General features: G+C 32.8%; 1 protein-coding gene across 1 annotated transcript in view; it reads left to right on the forward strand.

Annotated features, from left to right (window-relative positions):
- The window catches only part of TLL1 (tolloid like 1), a 142,634-nt gene that overhangs the window by 94,738 nt on the left and 24,945 nt on the right, over positions 1 to 22,951 (forward strand). Inside the window, 2 exon segments of the mRNA XM_074276715.1 lie at positions 9,026 to 9,153; positions 22,248 to 22,461. Of these exon segments, the coding sequence (XP_074132816.1) occupies positions 9,026 to 9,153; positions 22,248 to 22,461 (342 nt within the window).

Raw genomic sequence — 22,951 nt, forward strand, 5'->3', positions numbered from 1 at the left:
TCCTCAATCAATCATTAGTTGTATATCTTCACTTTCTTCTTTATGAGTTCTTCCCCTCAGACTACAATAAACTCAGCTCTCCTATATTCCTTTGCCTCCCCCTAATTCTCTTGATCCCCCTGCTCTCTTAAGTAATTACCCTTAGTCCTCCTCCTTTAAAAAAATAATTCCTTCCCTTTCACTGCAAAACTTGTAACCAGGGTACAGGGTGATATTTGCTGACTCCATTTCTGTAGCACTAACTTACTCTTCAACATTTTTCAATATATCCCCTGAAATGGCTTGAAGAATTAGTTTCATTCTTTTTCAAAGAAGGAAAATAAGTCAGAGGTGAATGGACTTCTACAAAGTTATGAACAGTAGCATAACCAGGACCAAAATTCAGCTCTCTTAATTTCCTATGTTGTGCAAGTATTTTATATTCATTGAATCATATAAAGGATATTTCCAAGGTCACACATTATGATTATTTCTCAAAGAATGAGTTTCATCCAAGTAAGCATCTAGTCTTTACTTGAAGCCCTTATTATTTGAAGAAATTCTCTACCTCTTAAGAAATCCATATCGTGTTTGGACTATTCTCATATTTAAGAAATTTTTCCTTACTCTAGTCAAAAATATGCTTACTTATGATGTTTATCTCTTGGGCTTACTAGTTTCCACTGGAACAAAATAAACTGGTTCATTAATCCTTCTTCCACATAAGAGTGCTTTGAGATATTTAAAAAGAATTATCCTCACTCCACACTTTCACCTCACCAGAAGGCAGCATGGTATAGAGCGATCTGAGAGTTGATGTTAGAGTCATGAAAACCTGAGTTCAAATCTTATTTTTCACACATATACTGAATTGTGATCCAGAAAAAAACAATATTTATTTTTTTAACAAAAAATTTGGAATTTCAAATTATCTTCCTCAAGCTTCCCCATCCCTATTCACTAAGTAGGAAAACTATATTATACACATTATATGTGTAAAATCATATAAAACATATTTCCATATTAGGAATATCTCAAAAGATCAAGAAAAATAAACAAAATGAGATAATTATACTTGATTTTTCTTCATAAGTCCTTCTGAATTGTCTTAACAATTGTATTGATCAGAGTAGCTAACTTTTTCAGAGTTGGTCATGATTACAACATTTATTTTTCTCTATAAATTTTTTCCTGATTCATTTTTCATGAGTTTATATAAATCTTCCAGACTTTTCTAAAACCATTCCTGTCATCATTTCTTATAGTTCAGTAGTGTTCATATACCACAACTTATTCAGCCATTCCCCATTTAGTAGTAAACCTCTCCATTATGACCACAAAAGGAGCTATTGTAAATATATTTGTACATATGGATTCCTTCCTTTTCTTTTAACTCTTTGGGATACAGACTTAGTAGTGATATTTCTGGGTCATATGATAAGTAGGTTTTTTTCATAGTTTCAAATTATTGTCCAATTTATTTGGACCAGTTTGACACTCTCTCAAGAGCTTATTAGTTCCTAAATTTCCCACATCTGTTCCAACATTTGTCATTTCTGATAGTGAGGTGGTATTTCAAAATTGTTTTAATTTATATTTCTCGAATCAATAGTGATTCAGAATATTTTACATGATTATAAACAAACAGTATATGTTCCTTTGAAAACTGTTCATTGCCCTTGATCATTTATGAATTGTAGAAGGGCTCATATTTTTAAACATTTGATTCTCTTTCCTATATATTTGAGAAATAAGGCTTTTATCTAAGAAATTAGCTGTAAAGTATTTGATATTACTTCATTGTCTATACTTCTATCATCTATATGCATTTTAGCAAAATGTTTTTTCTTTTATTATCTGTTTTAATTGGGTCTGTTTTTCCTTTTGCTTTGTCTGAGATCATGATTGCTGCTCTTGCCTTTTTTATGTTAGCTGGATTCTCCTAATGGAATCTATTTCAGCCTCTTATTTTAACTCTGTATATGAGTCTTTTTGTTTCAAGTGGGTCCCTTGTAAACAACATATTGTTGGATTCTTGTTTCTAATCCATTCTGCTATCTACTTCCATTTTATGGGTGAGTTCCTCCCATTCACTTTCACAGTTATAATTAATAGTTATATATTTCTCTCTACTCTAATTCCTTCTGTTTATCCATCTGTCTTCCATTTGACCCAGTCTCTCTTCTAAAGTCTGTTTTGCTTCTGACCTTTGCCTCTTAATCTCCTCTTTCTTTCATTAATATTCCTTTCCCTTATTCCTTTCCTATTTGGTAAAATAGATTAGTATACCTAATTGAGTTTGTGTACATGCATGTATGTGTTTATATATAAACATATGCATATTGCACAAGCATGTATACACACATATGTATACATAGATGTATGTATACAAACATGTACATAGTCTTCCTTCTTTGAACCAATTCTGGTGAGAATGAGGTTCAAGGATTTCCTACTACTCATATCCCAATTTCTTTCTCCATTGTAAAAACTTTTTTTTCTTGCAAGCCTCTTTTTTTGTGAGATGTTTTCCTCATTCTTTCTCTTCCTACTTCTCTTGCTATATCCTTCTTTCTTACCCCTTGATTTTATTTTTTATTTAGAAATCATTTCAACATAATAGACTTACATCCATGTCCTTTGTCTATAAAGACATCTTCTAATTGTCCATAATTATAAAGTTTTTTAGGAGTTACATATAGTCTTTCTATATAGGAATGTAAATAGTTTGAATGTATATTATAAATATTAATTATAAAGTGTATTATTTATTATTTATAATTATTTATTCAATCATAAAGTTTAATTATTAAGTATAAAGTTTTTTAGGAGTTACATATAGTCTTTCTATATAGGAATGTAAACAGTTTGAATGTATTGAGCTCCTTATGATTATCCTCTCATATTTATCTTTCTATTCTTCACTTGAGTCTTGTGTTTGAACATCATATTTTCTATGGTCTTTTCCTCAGGAATTCTTGAAATTCTCTTATGTCATTAAATATCCATTTTTCCTGAAAGATTATACTGTTTCTGGATAGTTTTTATTTTTTATTTTTTGTAATCCAAGTTCCTGTACCTTTTGGAAAATCATATTTCAGGTCCTCTGCTTTGTTAGCATGGTAGATGCTAAATCTTATATCATCCTGACTGGATATTTGATATCTGATTTGCGCTTTGCTGCTTTTAAGACTTTCCTCAAAACTTTAAAGTTATTAGATTTGGTTATAATATTCCAGAGAGCTTTCATTTGGGGGAAGATTCTTTCAATTTCTCTCATCCTCTTGACATAAGATATTAGAAGAAGTTTTCCCTTCTAATTACTTGAAATATGAGATATAAGGTGTTTTGTTTGTATGTTTGTCTTTTTGTTTTTTGTTTTTTAATCATGACTTTCAGGGAGTCCAGTAATTCTTAAGATTATCTCCCTTTGATCTATTTCCAGGTCAGGTTTTTTTTTTGTTGTTGTTGTTTTTTGATGAAATATTTTACATTTTCTCTCTTTTTTGCCCTTTCTTCTGGTTTTATTTGTTTGTTTTATTTCTTTATGTCTGATGGTTATTAGCTTCTAGTTGCCTAAACCTAATTTTTAAGACATTTTCTTAAGTGAGCTTTTTGTCTTCATTTTTCATTTGACCAATTCTACTTTTTTAAGGAACTCTTTTCTTCAGTGAATTTTTGTGTCTTTTTTACCACTAGGTCAATTCTTTTTTTTTTCTTTTTTTTTTTAATAAACATATGATTTTTCTTTAGTGCCCATTTTACCATTTATTTTTTCATAATTTTTGACATCCCTTTCATTTCTTTTCCTAATTTTTCTATCACTCTTATATTTTTCTCTAACTTTTCCAGGAAATCGTGTTAGTTTGTGTCCAATTAGCATCTTTCTTTTAATATTTTGCTAATAACTGTTTTCACATTGTTTTCTTTTTCTGAGTTTATATTTTGATCTTCCCTGCCACTGTACTTGGGTTGTTTTTTATGGTCAAGATCTTGTTGTTGCTCTGGTTACTTGCTCATTTTTTCCAGCACATTTCTTGACTTTGAACTTTATGTTAAATTTGGGCTCTGCTAACTTAGGCACTGTCTCAAGCTTGGGACTTTTTCATTCTGCCTTTTCCAGTACTTCCAAGGTGGTGTGATCTAAGGAGAGATGTGGTCACTGCTCTTCTGGTCTGTGCCCTACGTTTTACTCATGAAGGTTTCCTGTTCCCTTGCAGCAGCAAGGCCAGCAATTCTCTTTGGTCCTAGAACTGTGTACAGGTTCCCTGTAGCCACAAGTGGTAGTGTTCCTCTCTGTGCAACCAGGGTCTTTACTCCTTCTGATCAACTGCAAACACTCTTTACTCTTTTTTGTCCTGTAACTGTGACCTAAAACTGCATATGGGCAATAGAGTTGCTAAACACTGCCAAGTCTGGTAGCCAACAAGGATCTTCTGTACTCTCCTCATAACCAATTGTCTGACCTTCTATCATTCCTAGTTCTAAGAGCTTCCAAAGCTGCTGCTACCACCATTGTCACAGCCACCCCCTTGGCCCACAGGCTCCAGGCGACTGCCTGATGATGTCCTAAGAATTTTTTTAAATTAAAGAATGTATAATCCTGACTTTTTGTATATTGTGCTGTTCCAGAATTTTATGTAAGACATTATTAAACTGAGATAAAAATTTTGGTATATTTCACCCAAATTGCTGACTCTACTTCACCATGTTGGCTCCATCCCCACCTTGGAAAAACTCTTAACATCTCAGCATTCCCACAGGCAATTTTATAATACTATAAGTTTTAGAAAAGGTGATATTGTTAAATAGTAAGAGAAAATTCCTTACTTAGGACACCTTACACCAATGAAATAAGAGAAAAACCAAAGAAAAACAAATACCACTATCCTTCCCCCTACAAAGTTTTCTTTTTTTTTTTAACTAAATATTTTCAGAACCTTCAAATGAGTTTCATATTATATTACTTTTATTTTTACTAACATTTATGACATGTCAGCCAAAAAAGTTAATATGATTTTAAATTTCACTAAGATATATAATGACAAGGCACAATAATAATTTTGATATACTTTGTTCTGGTCAGATATCATTTGCAGTATTGAATTTTGCTTTAGTTGCCATGTTTTAGGAAGGATATTGAGCAATTAGAGTAGGTTGAGAGGACTTTTATTAAAGATGATGTCATATGAGAATTGGTTTAAGGATTTGAAATGAATAGCCTAGGGAAAAGAAAACTTTGGGTGAATATGATGAGTCATCAAGTATATGAAGAACTATTATATTGGAAAAGAATTATATTTGTGCTATTTGACATCAAAAGTCAGGGAAATGAGTAGAGTTCAGAGAGGCACATACTGACTTGATATATGCTAAAAATTTCTTAACTTTTAGAACTATCCAAAAGTGGAATAAGCTGTTACAGGTGGTTTATAAAGACATCATTGAAGGTGTTCAAATTCATACTAAATTGGTTCCCTGAGTTATATTACGGGCAATTTCTTTTCAGACATGGGTTAGACATATGTATGTGTGTATGCTACCATCCTTCACACATATGCACATATAATATGTATTGTGCCTGGAAATACAAAAATGTTTTAAAAGGGTGGGAGGGAAAGTTCTTGCTTTTATTAAGTTAATAATCTAATATAGAGGGTATAATAAATAAATAAGTAATCGTGATAGGAAAAAAATGCTATAATAAGGTCAAAGGAAAATTCCATGAAGGCTTCATAGAAGAAGTAGAAAAACTTAATATTGAAAAAAAGAGAAGGATTTTAGTAGGAAATGGAGAGTACTTTACTAGCATGGAAAACAGTCTGTGACTAAGTTAATCCTAGGAGAAAACCGTTCAATAGCCTTATAGTGAAGGATGTATAAGGCTTGACTTTAAGACTTGATTTCGAATCCCACTTAAGATATTCAGTAATTGTATGCCCATAGGGTGGTCACTAAGCCTCCTTGTGACTCAATTTCCTTATCTATAAGATGAGGATAATACAGTTCTGTCATCCATCGTACCAGGTATTTATTTTTCCTTTTTCATGGAGTTGTATGAGATGTTGAGCTAACATACATAAGGTATTTTTTCAGTTGAAAACAGAAATTGTCATTAAACAACTAGCAGTCCAGTTTGGAGAAGTATAGGAATATATAATGCATGACAGGAATTAATGTAGAATAAAACTGAAGCTTAGATTGTAACTATTTTAAAGATGTAATGAAACTATTGTAGAGATGAAGGAGGTCATTAAAGTTTCTGAGCCCAGAGAGACATAGTCAGACTAACAATATTTCTGGACACACACACAAAAAAATAAATGAATAAATCGTGTCACTATCCATCTTTAAATGGAATATAATATTCTAGATTTGGTATGAAAAAACACAAAATAGTAGAATTAATATTTTTTCTCTATCTGTTTACCATAGTACAATTGATCCAAACTAAAATAGACCAATATTTTCCCAATATAATATTTTTGTGAAACAAAACACTTAGATCTTTAACACAAACTACTTTCTAGTACCATCTCCCTCATCTATTTTTTGTAGTTTTTTGAACTTAAGTGTAGATGTTCACATTTACCCCTTTAAATGATTTTATTTATGCTGCTAAATTTTAACTAGCTTGCTAATCAGATTTCTGTCATTCATTGTACTAGCTATCTCAGCTTTCTGTCACCTATACATTTGATAAACATGCTATTTTATTCCTTCATCAAAGCCTTGATAAAAATGTTGAGGGAAAGCTGTGCAAGAAAGAGCTCTCTGGCATTTTTGGAAGATTTTCCTCCATTGTTCCATTGGTCAAAACTCCTGGAGTCTTGTAAGCCAACAAATTAAAAATTCTATATCATTGATACAGAATTCATATATCATATAGAATTCATATATTATTAATCTTCAGCTCTTCATTTTTTCTACTAGGAAATTGTGAGAAACAGGGCAATATTTTATACCATATATGAAAATTTCTTTTTATTTGTCAACATAACTAGCATTCCTATCAAAAAATTCAATGAGGATAAGCCTTGGAATGGCTTATTCTTAATGAACATATGTTCAGTTATAGTTAAAACGTGTTACCTCTCTTAGTATTCATAAGTAAATTTTTAAATAAATAATACATTCTTGAATTTTATTGAGGACAGTAGAAATATCTTCCTGAATTTTTGAAGGGAGATTTTGCATTAGTTTTGTATTTTTACAGGCAGTTTTCTTTTGGATAAAGGAATGAAATATTTTGAAGTACATATTTTTCTAATTAAAAAATTGGATATAAATATTCAAAAGTCAGCTTCATCTCTTTAACATTGAAATAATTCTGACAGACCAAGTTTGAGAAGTAGCAAGGCATAATAAATGCAGGAAGATCTGGGCACAGTCCCTCTCCTGACAATTACTGGCATTGTGACCAGGAGGGTCACTTAGCATTACATATCCTCAAATTCTTCTGTAAATGAAGATAATAAAAACTTGATAATGTTGTAGTAAGGCTCAAATGATATGATGTATACAAGGTGCTTTGCAACTGTTAAAATGATATATAAATGCCAATATTATAATAAAGTATATACTGTAGCAATGTTTTATCATTATGAATAATAATGGTTCCATGTAGATCATTGTACATAAAAAAATAATAGCAAAGTGCTGTAGTGAACCACAAGAACAGCAACAAAAATATTTGGCAATCAGTATACAGTGTAACTTTTTTGTTTGGTTGGTTTTTTGAAGTTGCCTTTTAGTGTATGAATTATCTGTTATAATTAAATGTAATATTATTTTCATATAATATATTATTGCTCCAGTTGCTTCTGGATGTTACATCATAGTGGCCAATCTATTTTGTCAGTGAAAACTTTTTTACTGAGATTTCTTCACATAAATATAATCAATATTAATTAATATAATCAGTTTTCTCTCCTACTCCCAATAGAACAAAAAAAAAAAAAAAAAAGAAAAGAAAAAGAAAGAAAAAAGAACCATAATACTATTGTTCTCATTCATCTTGTCTTTATGTAAAATTAGATAATGTTTATAAAGTATTTTGTAATCATGCAACATGATATAAATGAGTTGACATTTTCATTATGCACTTAAGGCAGTGAGAGGGTGCAGTGATTAGAATCTTGACCCCTTTTGTCAGGAAGACAAAAGATCAAATTCTGTTTCAGACATTGACTAGGTGGTAAAACAATCTGCTTAACCTTTATTTGTCTTAGTTTCCTTAACTATAAATTGGTGATAATAATAGCACCTACTGCATAGCGTTATTATGAGCAAAAAAAAAAAAGAGAGATAATAATATTTGTAAAACATTTAGCACAGTTCCTGGCACATAGTAGGTGCTATATAAATGCTTATTTTCTTCTTCTCTGACACATACCCCTCATAATAATTTAGCCTACATATCTGTCCCAGAGCTGAACATTACTCAACTATTTCTGCTAATATAATTTGAGTGAAATCTAGAAATGTTTAGGATGAATAATAAATCTTTTAGATTTTCAGTATCTTCTTACTCTAATATATCAATCATCTATCATTCTACATACGAATGAATTCAAAAGGCTTTACTCACTTTTGTTTGTAGTATTGCTTTACATCGCTTATATACATCATGTATTGATTTTCTTGTTTGTTCTGTATTTTACTCTGCTAAGAGTTTTATTTAAGATACTGCATTTTTAAGTAGGTAGTTACTTTTTGTCCTTTTAGGAATTTATCTAACTTTTGGTCAACATTGTTAATTTGTTGTAAGTAAGAACATAAATGTTAACTAATCAATTTCTCAATGAGTCTGCAAAATTAATGCCTGCAATAATAGACTGAAGAGATGATTAGTTTCCTGAAAGTCATTCCCATTTGAAAAAGATTATATATATATATATATATATATATATATATATATATATATATATATATATATACACACACACACACACACACACACATATATATATAAAATTCTGCTTGTTTTCTGATTCTACATTAGGATAGATTCCCAGACTAACTGATATTGTTATTATTGGTACAGCGGAGTGTGAGCAGAGGATTCACAGTCCAAGTGGAGTCATTACTAGTCCCAACTGGCCTGACAAGTATCCAAGTAGGAAGGAATGCACATGGGAAATCAGTGCTACTCCTGGACACCGAGTTAAACTAGTAAGTAAATTCAATCCACTTCCTCTTGCTAAGTAGATCAGCTGTATGTACCTTTCACACTTAACACAAGAAAATGAATTCTAGTGGATGGGAAACATTTTTGTCATAATGACCTGTGTTCATAAAATTGTCACTGAGGTCCTGAACTGAGATGTTAAGAATCACTGGGCTTTGTTCAAATATCATACTATTTCTAGAAATGTTTTATCCCCTTTAAAAAATCTATTGAGAACACAAAATTATGTTTTACAGTAATAATTATAGGGAAAATATATAGCAAAATGCAGTAGTCTTATTAAGAAATTTAAAGAGGGAACATAACTTGTATTTAGAAGTTAAATAATCTTCTTAATGGTAATACTATGGATGCAATAGCCCTAGAAACAGAATACTTATGCTATTAATTTAAGGAATAGTGAGTAAATTATATTTCCATATTTTTCTGTGTATAAAGAAGGCCTATAGAAAATTTACCCTGGTACTGATATTTCTGTATGACTTTGGGTAGATCAATTAAGCATTCTGAGTCTTAGTGTCCATATACATACATATATTTTTTTCATGCATATATGTGTACGCAAATAATATACATATATACACATGTGCATATACACATATTCCAATGCTTGCACACATATGGGTGACCTTGAAATTCCATTTCAGTATTAGAACTGTGATCCAAAGGTTCCACGAACCTATAATATATGTATATACACATATGTGTATATATATATGAATGTACATATATTATGTGTGTATATATATGTATAGACATATATATATGTGTGTGTGTATAAATATGTATGTATATATATTATATGTGGTGTGGTGTGGTATGTTGGAGGAGTGAGGATAGGTGACCTAGAAGTTTAAGTTTTCTTCCACTGCTAGATCTGTAATACAATGGTTCCATGAATTTATGAGTAAAGACTAGCCCCAGAGGTGTGAAAGGCTTGCTGTTCTAGTCAGGCCACATCTGACATGTAAAATTGGGAGATATTTGACTTGCAGAAGAAAAGAGAACATGAACCTAGGATATACTATAAGATATTTAATATGTATGGGAATGCCTGCCATCTAGGGGAGGGGGTGGAGGGAAGGAGGGGAAAAACTTGGAACAGAAGGGAGTAGAAGGGATAATGTTGTAAAAAAAAAATTACCTATGCATATGTACTGTCAAAGAAAATGTTATAATTATGAAAATTAATAAAAAAAAGAGAACATGAGAGTTGCCTTTGAGTATTTGCTAGGCTCTATTAAGGATGAACAATTTGACGTGTTCTTCTGGGTGATTTTAAAACAGAAGTAATGTGTAGGAGTTCTAAAAAAAAAAGTCAATTTAGTGTGATTCAAGGAAAACTTTCCTTTCAAGCAAGTTTCCAGAGGTAGAAAGAGCCATAGTAAGGTATGTTTCCCGCTCACTAGAAGTCTTCCACAAAGACTAGATAACCACTTTTTTTGGAATACACTGTAGGCTATATTCTTATTATGGAATTAAGTGGATTGGTTAGTCATTGAGCTCTCTTTTAACTGAGACTTGGAGTATAACTACTCGGACATGAAAACAGGAAGAAAAGGATTAAGGAGCTAGTGTGTTTCACTAATCAGAAGTGTAATACTGTAGTTCAAAAAGTGAGCAATGAATTTCTAACATGTGGAAGGATACTTATCTTCCTATTATATTTTCAATTGGTCAGACCCTTTTTTAGAGCTTTTCAGAATATTGTAAAAAATCATAATTTTCAGAAGCATCACAAAGATGACTTTATTATAAGACTTAGGTAGGAATATTAAAGGAAATGAAATTGTTTATACTGAATAACAAAAAGTATAAGGGAGGAGTTTACTAAGTGTATTTAAAGGTTTTATTTTTCTTCTCTGTAGAAAAAGGAGATGGAAGAGAGTGAAAATGAATGCTTATTAATTAGAATACAATATAATTAAAAATTAAAGAAAAACAAGAACATGAAATCATATTAAATGATGGATTTTTCTTTAGTGTTTTGTCTTATGGTATGTAGTTATTAATGAGTTCTATTTCTTTCATTTAATTCTTTGATGTTAGGATTACTAGGTGAGAACTCAGGTTGTCTGGACAGTGACAAGAGCCCCGTCAGGCCTGATGTAATGCAGAGACTTCTCCTCTTCCTGGAGTGCTGTCGTCCAGCCCTTGTCCTTCCCCAGGCAGACTGACTCTCCAGGCCCAATGTTGCCTCTTTTATCCTCCCAGAGAATGGGCGTGGGATAATGCAAGGGCTTCTGGGAAGAACCATTTCAACCAATGAGCTTGCTCCTTCTAGGATTCCTAAGGTGTAAACTCCCTTTACAAGTCTGAGCCAGAGAACTGTCAAGTCAACCTGAATTCTCACCTTGTCACTGTCCAGACAACCTGAGTTCTCACCTAGTAATCCTAACACTTTCTGTTCTCTATATTTATATAATGGTTATTGCAAGATTTCAACATCCTTTCATAAGTATTTTCTAGCCCTGTTATCCTGAGCAAATCATTTCACATCTCTCATCCTCAGTATTCTCTTCTGTAAAATAAGGCTAATAATTTTATCTACCTCACAGCGTTGTTGTGAGGGTCAAATTAGGAAATACATGGTAAAACATTTTACAAACTTTAAAACATTATTTAGATATTATTATGAATAATATTAATAATACTGTTCAGTCCTGTTTTACTTTGCCCTGGGCTCATTGGAGATGGTGAAACAGATGGCCTGAGTTAACCAAGTCCCTGAGTGTAGATAGTGGGGTAATGATAGAAATATTGTAGACCTTTACAACCTCTTATTATTGTTTCTCATTATACTCAGTGCAGTCCAACTAGCAAGAGTCATAGGAAAATTCACTATCATAATATTGTTTTTTTAGGTTTAAAGTTGGTTGGATTATTACCAAGTTTTGGATAAAGTGATTACCCCCACTTTATAGATAATTTCTTATCTATAAAGCTGTGAGGGATGTAGAATAACTCCAAAAGTAAATTTGTTCATACTGTGAAGCCTATTGAAGACTGCATTATACTACAATAGAGGAAAGTGAATTTACTGGAATATTTTTTAAAAAGAGAAACATCCTGATATAATGGATAGCTTCAAAATCTGAAGATTTTTTTGAAGAAAGTAAAACAAATGTACTTTAGTCTATATTCAGAAACCATCATTTTTTTTTTCTCTGGGTATGGATAGCAATTTTCATCATAAGTCCTTTAGACTTTAGAGTTGTCTTGACTCATTGTGTTGCTGAGATTAGTCATGTTTTTCATAACTGATTGTCTTACAAAATACTGTTGTTACTTTGTTCACAGTACATTTCACTTTGTAAAGTCTTTTCAGATTTTTCTGAGAGCATTCTGCTTATTTTTCATAACACAGTAGTATTCCATCATAATCACATACTCCAATTTATTCATCCAGTCCCTAATTGTCCAATTCTTTGCCCTGAGGAAAAAGCCATCATAAAAAATTTTTCTTTGTATCTTTTGGGATAGAGACCTAATAGTGATATTGCTAGGTCACAAAGGGGATGTGTTGTTTTATAGTCTTTTGGGAATAGTTCCAAATTGGAATTATTGGAAGTCCTCTATTTCATCAAATATCTGTTTTTCTTAATTTTGCTGGTAGGTCAGTCTTGGTTTTAATCCTAGTTTCTTTGCTCTCTGGAATATCATATTCTAAGCCCTTCAGTCCTTTAATATAGAAGCTGCTAAATCTTATATTGTCCTGACTGTGGCTCCATGATATTTGATTTTTTTTCTCTTTTTTCTATCTGCTTTAATTATTTCCCCCATTATCTAGGAGCTCTGGAATTTGGCTATAATATTCCTGTGAGTTTTCATTTTGGGTTCTCTTTCAGGAAGTTTAAAGTTGATTGCTTTAATTTCTTTATACCTTCTGGTTCTAGAATAAGCATGCCTTTTTTCTTGACAATTCCTTGAAACATGATTTCTAGGTTCTTTCTTTGATGGTGGGCTTTCAGGTAGTCCAATAATTTTTAAATTATTTTTTTCTGGACCTATTTTCTAGGTCAGCTTTTTTTTTTCCAATGAGATATTTTACACTGCTTTCTATTCTTAAATTCTTTTGGTTTTGTTTTATTGTTTCTTGATTTCTTAATAAGTTATTACCTTTTATGTGTTCAATTTTAATTTTTAAGGAATTATTTTCTTCAGTGAGCCTTTGTGCCTTCCTTTTCATTTTTTCCAATTCTACTTTTAAGTTTTGTTTTTTTTTTGAGAGGGGTGGAATTTTTTCCCATTTGGCAATTGTACTTTGAAAGGAGTTTTTTTCTTCAGGAAATTTTTATACCACTATTTCCATTTATTTAACTCTGTTTTTAAAGGCAAATTTTCCTCATTGACTTTTTGTGCTGCTTTTCCATTTAGCCTAATTTGTTTTTGTAATATTTTCTTCACTATTTTCCTTTACCAAACTGTTGATTTGTCTTTCCTGATTTTCTTGCATTATTCACATTTCTATTCCTAATATTTCCACTTCTTGTCTTACTTGATTTTCAAAATTCTTTTTGAACTCTTCCATGGCCTGAGATCAATTCATATTTTTTGTGGAGACTTTGGATGTAGGAGATTTGACTTTGTTACCTTCTGAATGTGCATTTTGATCTTCTTTATCATCATAGTAACTTTAAAATGTTAGAATCTTTTTCTGTTGCTTGCTCATTTTTCTAATCTGTTACTTTACTTTTAACTCTTTATTAAAGTAGGGCTCTGCTTTCAGAGTGGAGAATACACTGTCCCAGGCTTCAGGATTTTTGTGCAACTTGTTTTCAGAGATACTTTTAAGGACCTGTAAGTTTTCACACCTTCCAGTATGGTATGATATAAGGAGAGGTGTGTTTACTGCTCTGATGGTCTGTGCTCTAGTCTTTGAGTGACCACAAGCACTCTTTTCTGACCTTTAATTGTGAGAATACCTTCTCCACTGTGGCTACAAGTCTGATGTGGCAGAGCTTCTTCTTGCCCTGGAACTGCCACCTAGGATTGTGACCTGGATTTCGCTATGGGAAAAGCAACAGAGTCTGGCCTCAATGCTAGCAAAGAGAACCCAGTAATCTCCTTGTGATCGGTTGTTCAATTCCCCTTGTCATTTGTGGGCTGAGAGCTCCAGAAGCCATTGCTGTTATCTTGGCCTGAAAAATTGTTTCACTTTTTTGTGAGTTCTGTCTCTCTTGAATTTGTTTAGGGTCATTATTTGAATGTATTCAGAGGGGTTTGGGGGAGAGTTCAAAGAGTGCCTGACTTTACTCCCCATCTTGTCTCCATTAATGTTTTCAGTAAAGTCATATTTCATGTCTAACAATAATATCATTAGATTTATATTTAGGTGTACAAACACTTTCCATTTCATGAAGTATATTGTAGACATGTGTGCAAATAATATATTCATGGAACAAATGTATATATTTCACATATATACATATATACATATATATATATATATACTTGATGGCAGAGAAATAAAATAAATTATAATACAGTTAAAAGAAATTATTCTCTGGCTATTAAGCAAGGCCTAGGACCTAAGTTTTATAAATTCCAGGGATTGATTTGACTGGTTGATGTCTTGGAATATTTTATGTAGATATTACTGAAAATCAAAGATTAGGTTCTAAAAAGGACAGTATTTCATCTGATCATCTTCTACCTGTCCATCATCATCATCATCAGATAATGCTTAATTTTATCTTTTAAACAAAACCAGAATCCTTTAATTAGCTAGATACATAGGGAGGAATACAAGATCAATGACAGCTAGACAGGAGACCCAGTCAGTGGCTCCCTCTGCTGTCATCTTTTTGTAGACTAGCTACAAAATTGTATCAATCTTAATGTTTCTTTTATTGTATAGAGACTATTTCAACCTAGATTAGAAAATCCAAATATTTGGCATAAGAAATTTCCCTGAAGACATAAGTTTTTGCACGAGGCATTTTGTGGGGAAATTTATTTGAAAATTGCTAATTGTACTCACATAAGTACCAACAGCATGTTCATATCATTGTCAGTTGTCTGGTCATATGATAGTAAGATGGCCACAAAGATCATGAATCCTTGTTTCTATTATGCCTGCACTTAAATAGTTAAATTGTTATATTTTTTTGAGGGGGAAGAGTATTTCCAAATCACAAAGCACTGATAATCACCTATATCTAATAATGCTAATTTAATTTACAATTCCATAGGCTTTGTGGTCAGTGCAATCTCGGGAACAGAGTGTAAGCATTTTAAATGTGTAATGTAAATATAAAAAAATTAGGCACTAGATGAGTTTTATGAAATAATATAGAAATGGAAAATCAGTAGCGCTTAAAATCCAGCACTTGGTAATGGAAAAAAAATATTTAAAATATTGCATTGACACGTATTATAACTTTATAATAAAATAACAATTTAGCATTCTGTATGTTCTTATCAAATAGCATTCCTATTTTGCTAATTTTTATTTCCATTATATTTTCAAAGCTCAAAAGAATGGCCATAAGAATTGAATAGTGAGTACAATTCTTGTATAGATTTTTCCTAGTTTGCCTTTCACGTTCATAGAATCCTGGCATTGAAAAGGGCCTGTTAAATCATCTAAAATTTGAGTTTGTGTGGACATTGTCTGTATGGAAATTTTTTCTATCAATACAATTTTTCTTTTTTTCTTTAATTATTTGTTTGTTTATTTGATTATGCTCATTTATTTATTTAAAGTTGATACACATTGCTTTAAGATGCTGTAGTTGTAGTTTACTTACTCTCTGAATATCTCTCTAAATATTGAAACAAAGGAACCAAATAATCATTTCATCATGGGAGTTGAAGACATGACATGCAAGTGAAACTTAAGACTGATTCACTTGTGTGTACTTAAAATGTTGCTTTAATTTACATCATGTCCCTTTAATCATCATGCTAAGTATATTGCTTTTATATGATTTCAAAGATGTAGTATCATAGGCAACCATTTTCTAGAAGTCTTTCCTGCCCCTTTTCCTCTATCTAGGTATTAGAACCTTCAATCTTAACCCCTAAGACTCTCATGTAATCTGTATGTGTGTGGGGGGGTGGGTGTGGGGGGGTGTGGATGTGGGTGTGGTGAATTTTAAAATTTTATTTTAAGCATATACAAAATGAGAAAAGAAAATAAATTGCCATCTACACAGCTGAACATGAGAGAATTCAGCATAAAATAATAAATTTCCATTTCAAGAAAATCTACATAATGAAGATTACACATTGTTTTCAAAATTGCCCTATTTCTTTTTGCTTCCTTACTAATATTTTTGTCCTCTGTTGTGCACTTTTTATTTTATTATCCTCCTTTCTCCTCCTCCCCTAAAGAAGGGTACAATTAAACATATTAAGCACACACACACATAAAGATACATATGTAATATAGATATAAATTATTATAAACGTATATATCTATACACATTTACAATACATAAGTAAGACCATATTATGCTTATTTCAAGTTGTCAAATGTTTCTCTGAAACTGGGCAGCATCTTCCAAATCCAAATATTTCCATATTTTCTAAATCAGCCAGCTCATATTTTCCTACAGCACAATAATATATACCAACCCAATCACATCCTATCTTGGAGAGTGTCTATGAAAAATCCCTCCCAATTTTCTGCATTTTTTCTATTCTTGGCTGCATATGTTTTATTTATACAAAAAAAATTCAATTGAAATTAACTGAAATTATCTGTTTTGCACTTCAACAATATTCTCACTTTATAATTTACTTTAAGGTCTGATACTGCCTAATCTACTTTACATATTTTCCCCCTGGTATCTTTAAAGTTCATGGTCTTTTGTTCTTTCAAATGAATTTTTTATTATTTTTTCTAATCCAGTAAAATGTGTTTTTAGTAATTTAATTGGAATGACTTTAAAGAAATAGATTAGTTAGATAAAATTTTTACTTAAAATTATATTGGCTCTACCTACCCATGAACAATAAATATTCATTTATTTATATCTGAGTTTATTTGTATACAAAGTGTTTTATGTTTATGTTCATAGGGTTCCGCTTTGTGTTTCAACAGGTATATGCTCAGGTAGTTTATATTGCTTAGTTATTTTTAATGACCTAAAACTATAGTATATAATATAGCCTGTGCTTCCCTGTGGCCATAATCTCTGCTCTGCTTGTGGTCATCCTTTCACTGCAACCCATATCCAAGTATAGGCAATGCAACAGAGTTCTCCCCCTAGTGTCAGCAAAGGGCCCTCTGTAAATCTCCTTCTGGCCAATCCTCTTACCATCTGTGGACTGTGAGGTGTGGAAACTGCCACTGCTGCCACAAATTCAGTCAATTCCTGAAGCCTGCTCCTGTTTTGCTGGAGCCTAATCTGTGATGACAAAACCTCCATTCAATTGTGTGTGCTTCTCTCTCGCTTTTAGTGCAACAAACCTTTCCTGCCAACTTTACAAGTTGTCTTGGGTTGGAAAATTATTTGCTCCATATTTTGTGTGTGTTCTGCCTCTTTAAAATTTGTTTTGACTCATAATTTAAAGGTATTTGGAGGATTTGGTGATTCCCTGCTTGATTCTGTCTCACTCATATTATTTTGTTTTTAATAGCTTTTAGTGTAATCAAATTTTAGTTCTGAGGTATAGGGGAAAATGCATAAGTCTCCAGTCCTTTTTACTTTAGTTTTCTGAGGTCGATCTCAAAGTCCAAAATTGGGCTCTCCTTTCCACTCTTAAGCCATAACTATGGCCCCTAACCATACTGTTCTGCAAATGATTTTGTTCCCTGCAGTCCTTCCCATGGCTGCAAACTACAACTGTCCCTTGAACTGAAGCCAGAGACTACTCTCCTGAAAATGTCCACAGACAACAAGATCCTTGCCCTTTGCTACTGCCTTCATTATTTGTTTACTAGCTCCTTCAACCCCACAGCTGCAGCCTTGTAGGTGTCCTATATATAGCTATCCTTGACATCCCTCAACACTCTAAGATCCTTCAATCTTCTCATTCTCAGCCATCAGACCCCAAAACTATTTGTGAGGTGACAGTTATTAAAATTAAGCATGCCTAGCAATCCAGCTGCCCCAAGGACTTATTGTTTCTTAATTCTATAGAATATGCTGAATCTCTGCCTCTGGAGGTCTGGCCTTTTGTGGGGTCTTCTCATATTGTCTTAGAAGGACAAGTGCTTTGCCCTAAGTTTATTTCTGCAGCTGTAAGACATTGCTTTTTTTGAGGAAATTTGGAGAGCTGCAAGTTTCCTGACTTACTCATCTATCATCCTAGAATCCTCACTTTCTTGTATATATCTTGTATATGCCTTTTTATTCACAAGTTGTCATACATACCCCTGTTAGAATGAAGACATAGTCTTGTTCATTTCATTTCATTTTATTTTTTTGATTTGTAATCCTTTTCCTATTAGGGCATAGTGACTTTTTGTTAAATGTATGTTTGATTGATAGTGTGAAACCATCTCTGAGAAAGTACACTGATGAATATCTGTCACCTCCACTATAGTTCAACTTTACTTTCTTATACATGTGTGACATTCACAAATGTAAAAAGCAAACCTCATTCAATATATACTTACCTGTGCATCACACTCCAAACTCTTATAATTTGAGAGAAACATCTAAACTACATGACTTTTTATAAGGAATATGAAGCAGAGACAGAGAGACTAGAACTTAAGAACAGGAGAATGTTGTTCAGCTGCTTATGGGACTGGGGTTGAGGCATATCAGCCACTTTATCTTTAATCCAAATGCAACAAATTTCCCCATCTAGTACTATCATTTTCCTCAGGCCTTTTGTGAATAAAAATAGTTATTTTTTGTAATGTTTCCTATTAACCTAAGTGTCAGTATTTTACGTACAGGCATTTCTTCAAGGACAGCTGTTAGTATAAAGTACTGTCCCAATGAAACTTGGCTGGCTGCCATGAAGAATCCGATTAGCCTTGCTTGGGTGTTCCAGACAGCAACATACAGTTATTATTTCCTCAGTCTGTGACTGAAGTTTAGTGTTATTTCTTTTGAGTTTAACTTCTTAATCTTTTAGCCTGCCTTGTGGGAAATGTACAAGGATTTCTGACTAGAGCCGAGGGCTATTATCCTCAGAGATTTTTCTTGGTCTTGCTAAAACATAGTTCAGTAATCCTAATATTTCACAAATAAAATCACTAGAATGGACGAACTTTTAGTTTCAGAAAACTGAAATACCCCTAACAAGAGAACCCCCTTCTTTTTTGGCTTAAAAGTGCCAGTAGAGATAATAAGAATTCAGCTAAAACCTGAAATGAGGTATTTAGAGATTGAAGGGGAAAAGTTGTGGGGCTAAACTAAGTTGAAATGAATTGAATTCAGAAAATATATTTCAATATTTTCTAGAGACTGTATGAGGTAGCAGGAACACAAACACTGAATTGTTGCAATTATTGACTTGAAGGAGCTTATATTCTACAATGGAAAATCGATATGTACAAAATAGATACAAAATAATTTCATGGCTAAGGAAATACTAACACCTAGGAGCATTGGGGAAATTGTTATTTAGGAGGTGACTTTTGGTTTGAACCTTGACGGGATCAAGGATTTTACAGAGGCTGAAGTGAAGAGGGAGAGAATGCCAGGTATGGGGGATAGCTTGCTTTAAGATAACATGATGGATTTCTACTGCCTGGCGAATTTGGCAATGATTGGACTATGTTCGAATCATTATTATTTACACCCATTCCTATTTTTTTCTTATGTTGATAATTGCAACATCCAATAATATTTAGTGAAAGTAGCAGTTCGATTAGTCTACCAATGACTTTTTCATCATTTGGATGAAGGGATTTTTGGACAAAGCTATGGTTTGTAATAAAGTCATATATTGTTATTTTATTTCATGGAAGAACACCCTAAGGACTAGCCTGGCAAGGATTTCCATTCAATTACTCCACCTGTCTTGAACCCTAGTGGGATTCCCTTTTGGGTTCTTTTAGACTTATGGTTTCTGGCAAGTTTGTAATAGTTCCAGTCCATGGATGATTTGGCTTTTGTTACTCTTATTTGCTCATCTGTGCCCTGGAAGGGATTCCTTTTGGACAAAATGAAATTGGACCTTTTAATTGAATATTGCAGCACTTTGCTCTTCATTTCTTCTTTTTTTGTTTGCCTTCAACACATTGGTATGTGGCAATGGATAACATCCTAAAAGTAACACTCTCTTTATAGCAGATGGGTAAGGCTTTTGCATGTGTGTGGTACAACTGTAGGTGAGGCTAGTTAGAGAGTGGGGGCAGCTACTAATTTTGGTTGCACAACTAAAAATGTCCTTTTCTTCTTCCAGAAGAAAAATCCACTGGTGTCTATGGGAAAATGAGTTATTTATATACCTTGAAATCGGTTTGTTAAAGGAATCTCATCTGATTTAGCTCTTGTAAATTTGGTCCAATTCCATTAGTAATATGATTAAAAAAAAAAAAAAACCTTGGGCCAGTTGGATCTAGACCAAATATCTGCCTGCCACCTCACTTGCCAGCTTGACCTACACTGTTATGCTGTGTTGCTATGCACTGTTAAACAGATGTTATGATTCATTCCAGAGATCCTGCATTTCATTAGGAGAGAGAAATGACCCTTTATATCATTCTTTTGGAGTTAAGTGGGCTAATCAACAGGCTACAAATGCAGGGACTGTGAGTTCTCATCTCAATTCCAACATTTACTTATTGAAAGTGCTTTGCAAAATCAGTGAGCTTCCCCCACCCCCATTCTTCTATGAATTAGGAGATTACAATTTCTCCTTAATCAGGAAGAAGAAATGAGATTTAGCAGATCAATGGGTCAAAGGCTGGCCATCCACAATCAACTATGACAGTGAATCATGTTTATCCTGTGCAGACTTGACAAACTCCTCCAGTATTGAATCATTCTCATAGGGAAGAAATTCAGCCCTATATGTGGCCAAATGTGCTTGATATAATTTAATACAGATATTATGAATGGCAATAAAACTTTTCAAATTCACTCTCAATTGTTAGCTAGTTGACTAATTCAGCAGGCAAGTTATTTAATTTCTCTGTGCCCCAGTTGCTTCATTTGTAAAGTGAGAGAGTTGGATTTACATACTTCTAAGATCTTTTCCAATTATGAAATTATGTTCCTATGACCTTTTGTTAATCTCTCCTTAGAGACTGATATATAGTCAATGTTACAGATACCTGTTCTTACACAATGATAATAGAACCAGACCAATGAAAATACCTGGTTGTTATGACCAACAAGTAGAAATTAATATGCCTCTAAGGATATAGTTATGAGAAAACCATAAATTGTGTTTCCACTTATATAGCATAATATTGCAAATCATAACCACCAGATCTTTCAGCTGGTTCAGTTAGCCTCTGCTTCAGGTAGGTTATTAAATATATATTTGTAGGACGTATTTATGTATCAGCAGTTATTGTTTGCTCCACTGTCCCAGATTTCCCTATATCACTTGTAAAATATGGCAACCATTAGAAAATAAAAATTACTTCTGATGCTAATATTTCATTATCTCTTTATTTTTTTTGATCCTAAAAGTTACCAGAATTGGGGAATGAGGTGGGAGGTCATAGGGAAAGATAAAAGAACAAAGATGGGAGGTAGAATCCATGTGTGAAGAGCAACATGAAGGCAAAAGGGGAGAATAATATATAACAAGGCTGAAAAGATAGGTTCCGGCCAGGTTGTGAAAGGCTTTTAAAACCAAACAGGTGTAGAACATCTTGTCAGTTGTTGTAGCTTAACATTTCATTAACCTAGGGGCAACCTAGTGAGGAACCTCTAGGATATAATAAAGCAAGTGTTCATGGGACAAATGTATAGTCTACCTATATACTTTTACTTTTCAAAGTTAGTAGGATCTTCTAGAATTTGCCCCCTAAGTCACCCATGGTTAAGCAATACACACTGGAACTTCAGTGTAGGGTAATATTACAAAAAGTTATTCATTCATAGCAACCTTCTCTCTTTTAAATGTGATATCTCCTTTTTTGTTTTGAAGAAATTATGTACTTTTTTATTCTTGCTATAATTTAGAGAATTTTTTTTTCTATTTTTGACAGGCTTTCAGTGAGTTTGAGATTGAACAGCATCAGGAATGTGCTTATGATCACTTGGAAGTGTTTGATGGGGAAACAGAAAAATCACCAATTCTGGGTCGTCTGTGTGGCAATAAGATGCCAGATCCCCTGGTAGCAACTGGAAATAAGATGTTCCTTCGCTTTGTTTCTGATGCGTCAGTACAAAGAAAAGGCTTCCAAGCCCGGCATTCTACAGGTCAGCAAACTAAACTAACCTGGGTGGATTTAAGTGGGCTCTTCTTCTATGGTACATAGATGTCTTTGATTGAAATAAGAAGTGATGCTTAAAAGATAGCAAATGCATCTCAATTTAGGAGAGAGTAAACCATTTTCTGAACTCTGCAAGAGTTCTGTCAATTGTCCAAATTTTTAACAGCTGCAACTAAATACTTAGAAACCATTTTGGCACAGAATGCACTAAGAGAATGGTCATAGAACAGTGTACCTTAAAGTATTTCAAATTTATCAAAGTATTTCAAGTATATCAAAGTATATATCAAGTATATCAAAGTATTTCAAGTTTGATCAGATGTCATTATATGGATGATTTGAGAAAAAAAATATATAGAATAAATGTCTCAAGTGATTTTGATGTAATTTTGTAACTTTGTGGAATGATTAAGAAAACCTGTGTTTGAATATCAGCCCTTGAGGTTGCCAGCTACTTAGACAAGTAGACAAGTAAC

Source organism: Sminthopsis crassicaudata, chromosome 6 (genome assembly GCF_048593235.1).
Source record: "Sminthopsis crassicaudata isolate SCR6 chromosome 6, ASM4859323v1, whole genome shotgun sequence".
In the NCBI taxonomy this organism is placed as follows: domain Eukaryota; kingdom Metazoa; phylum Chordata; class Mammalia; order Dasyuromorphia; family Dasyuridae; genus Sminthopsis; species Sminthopsis crassicaudata.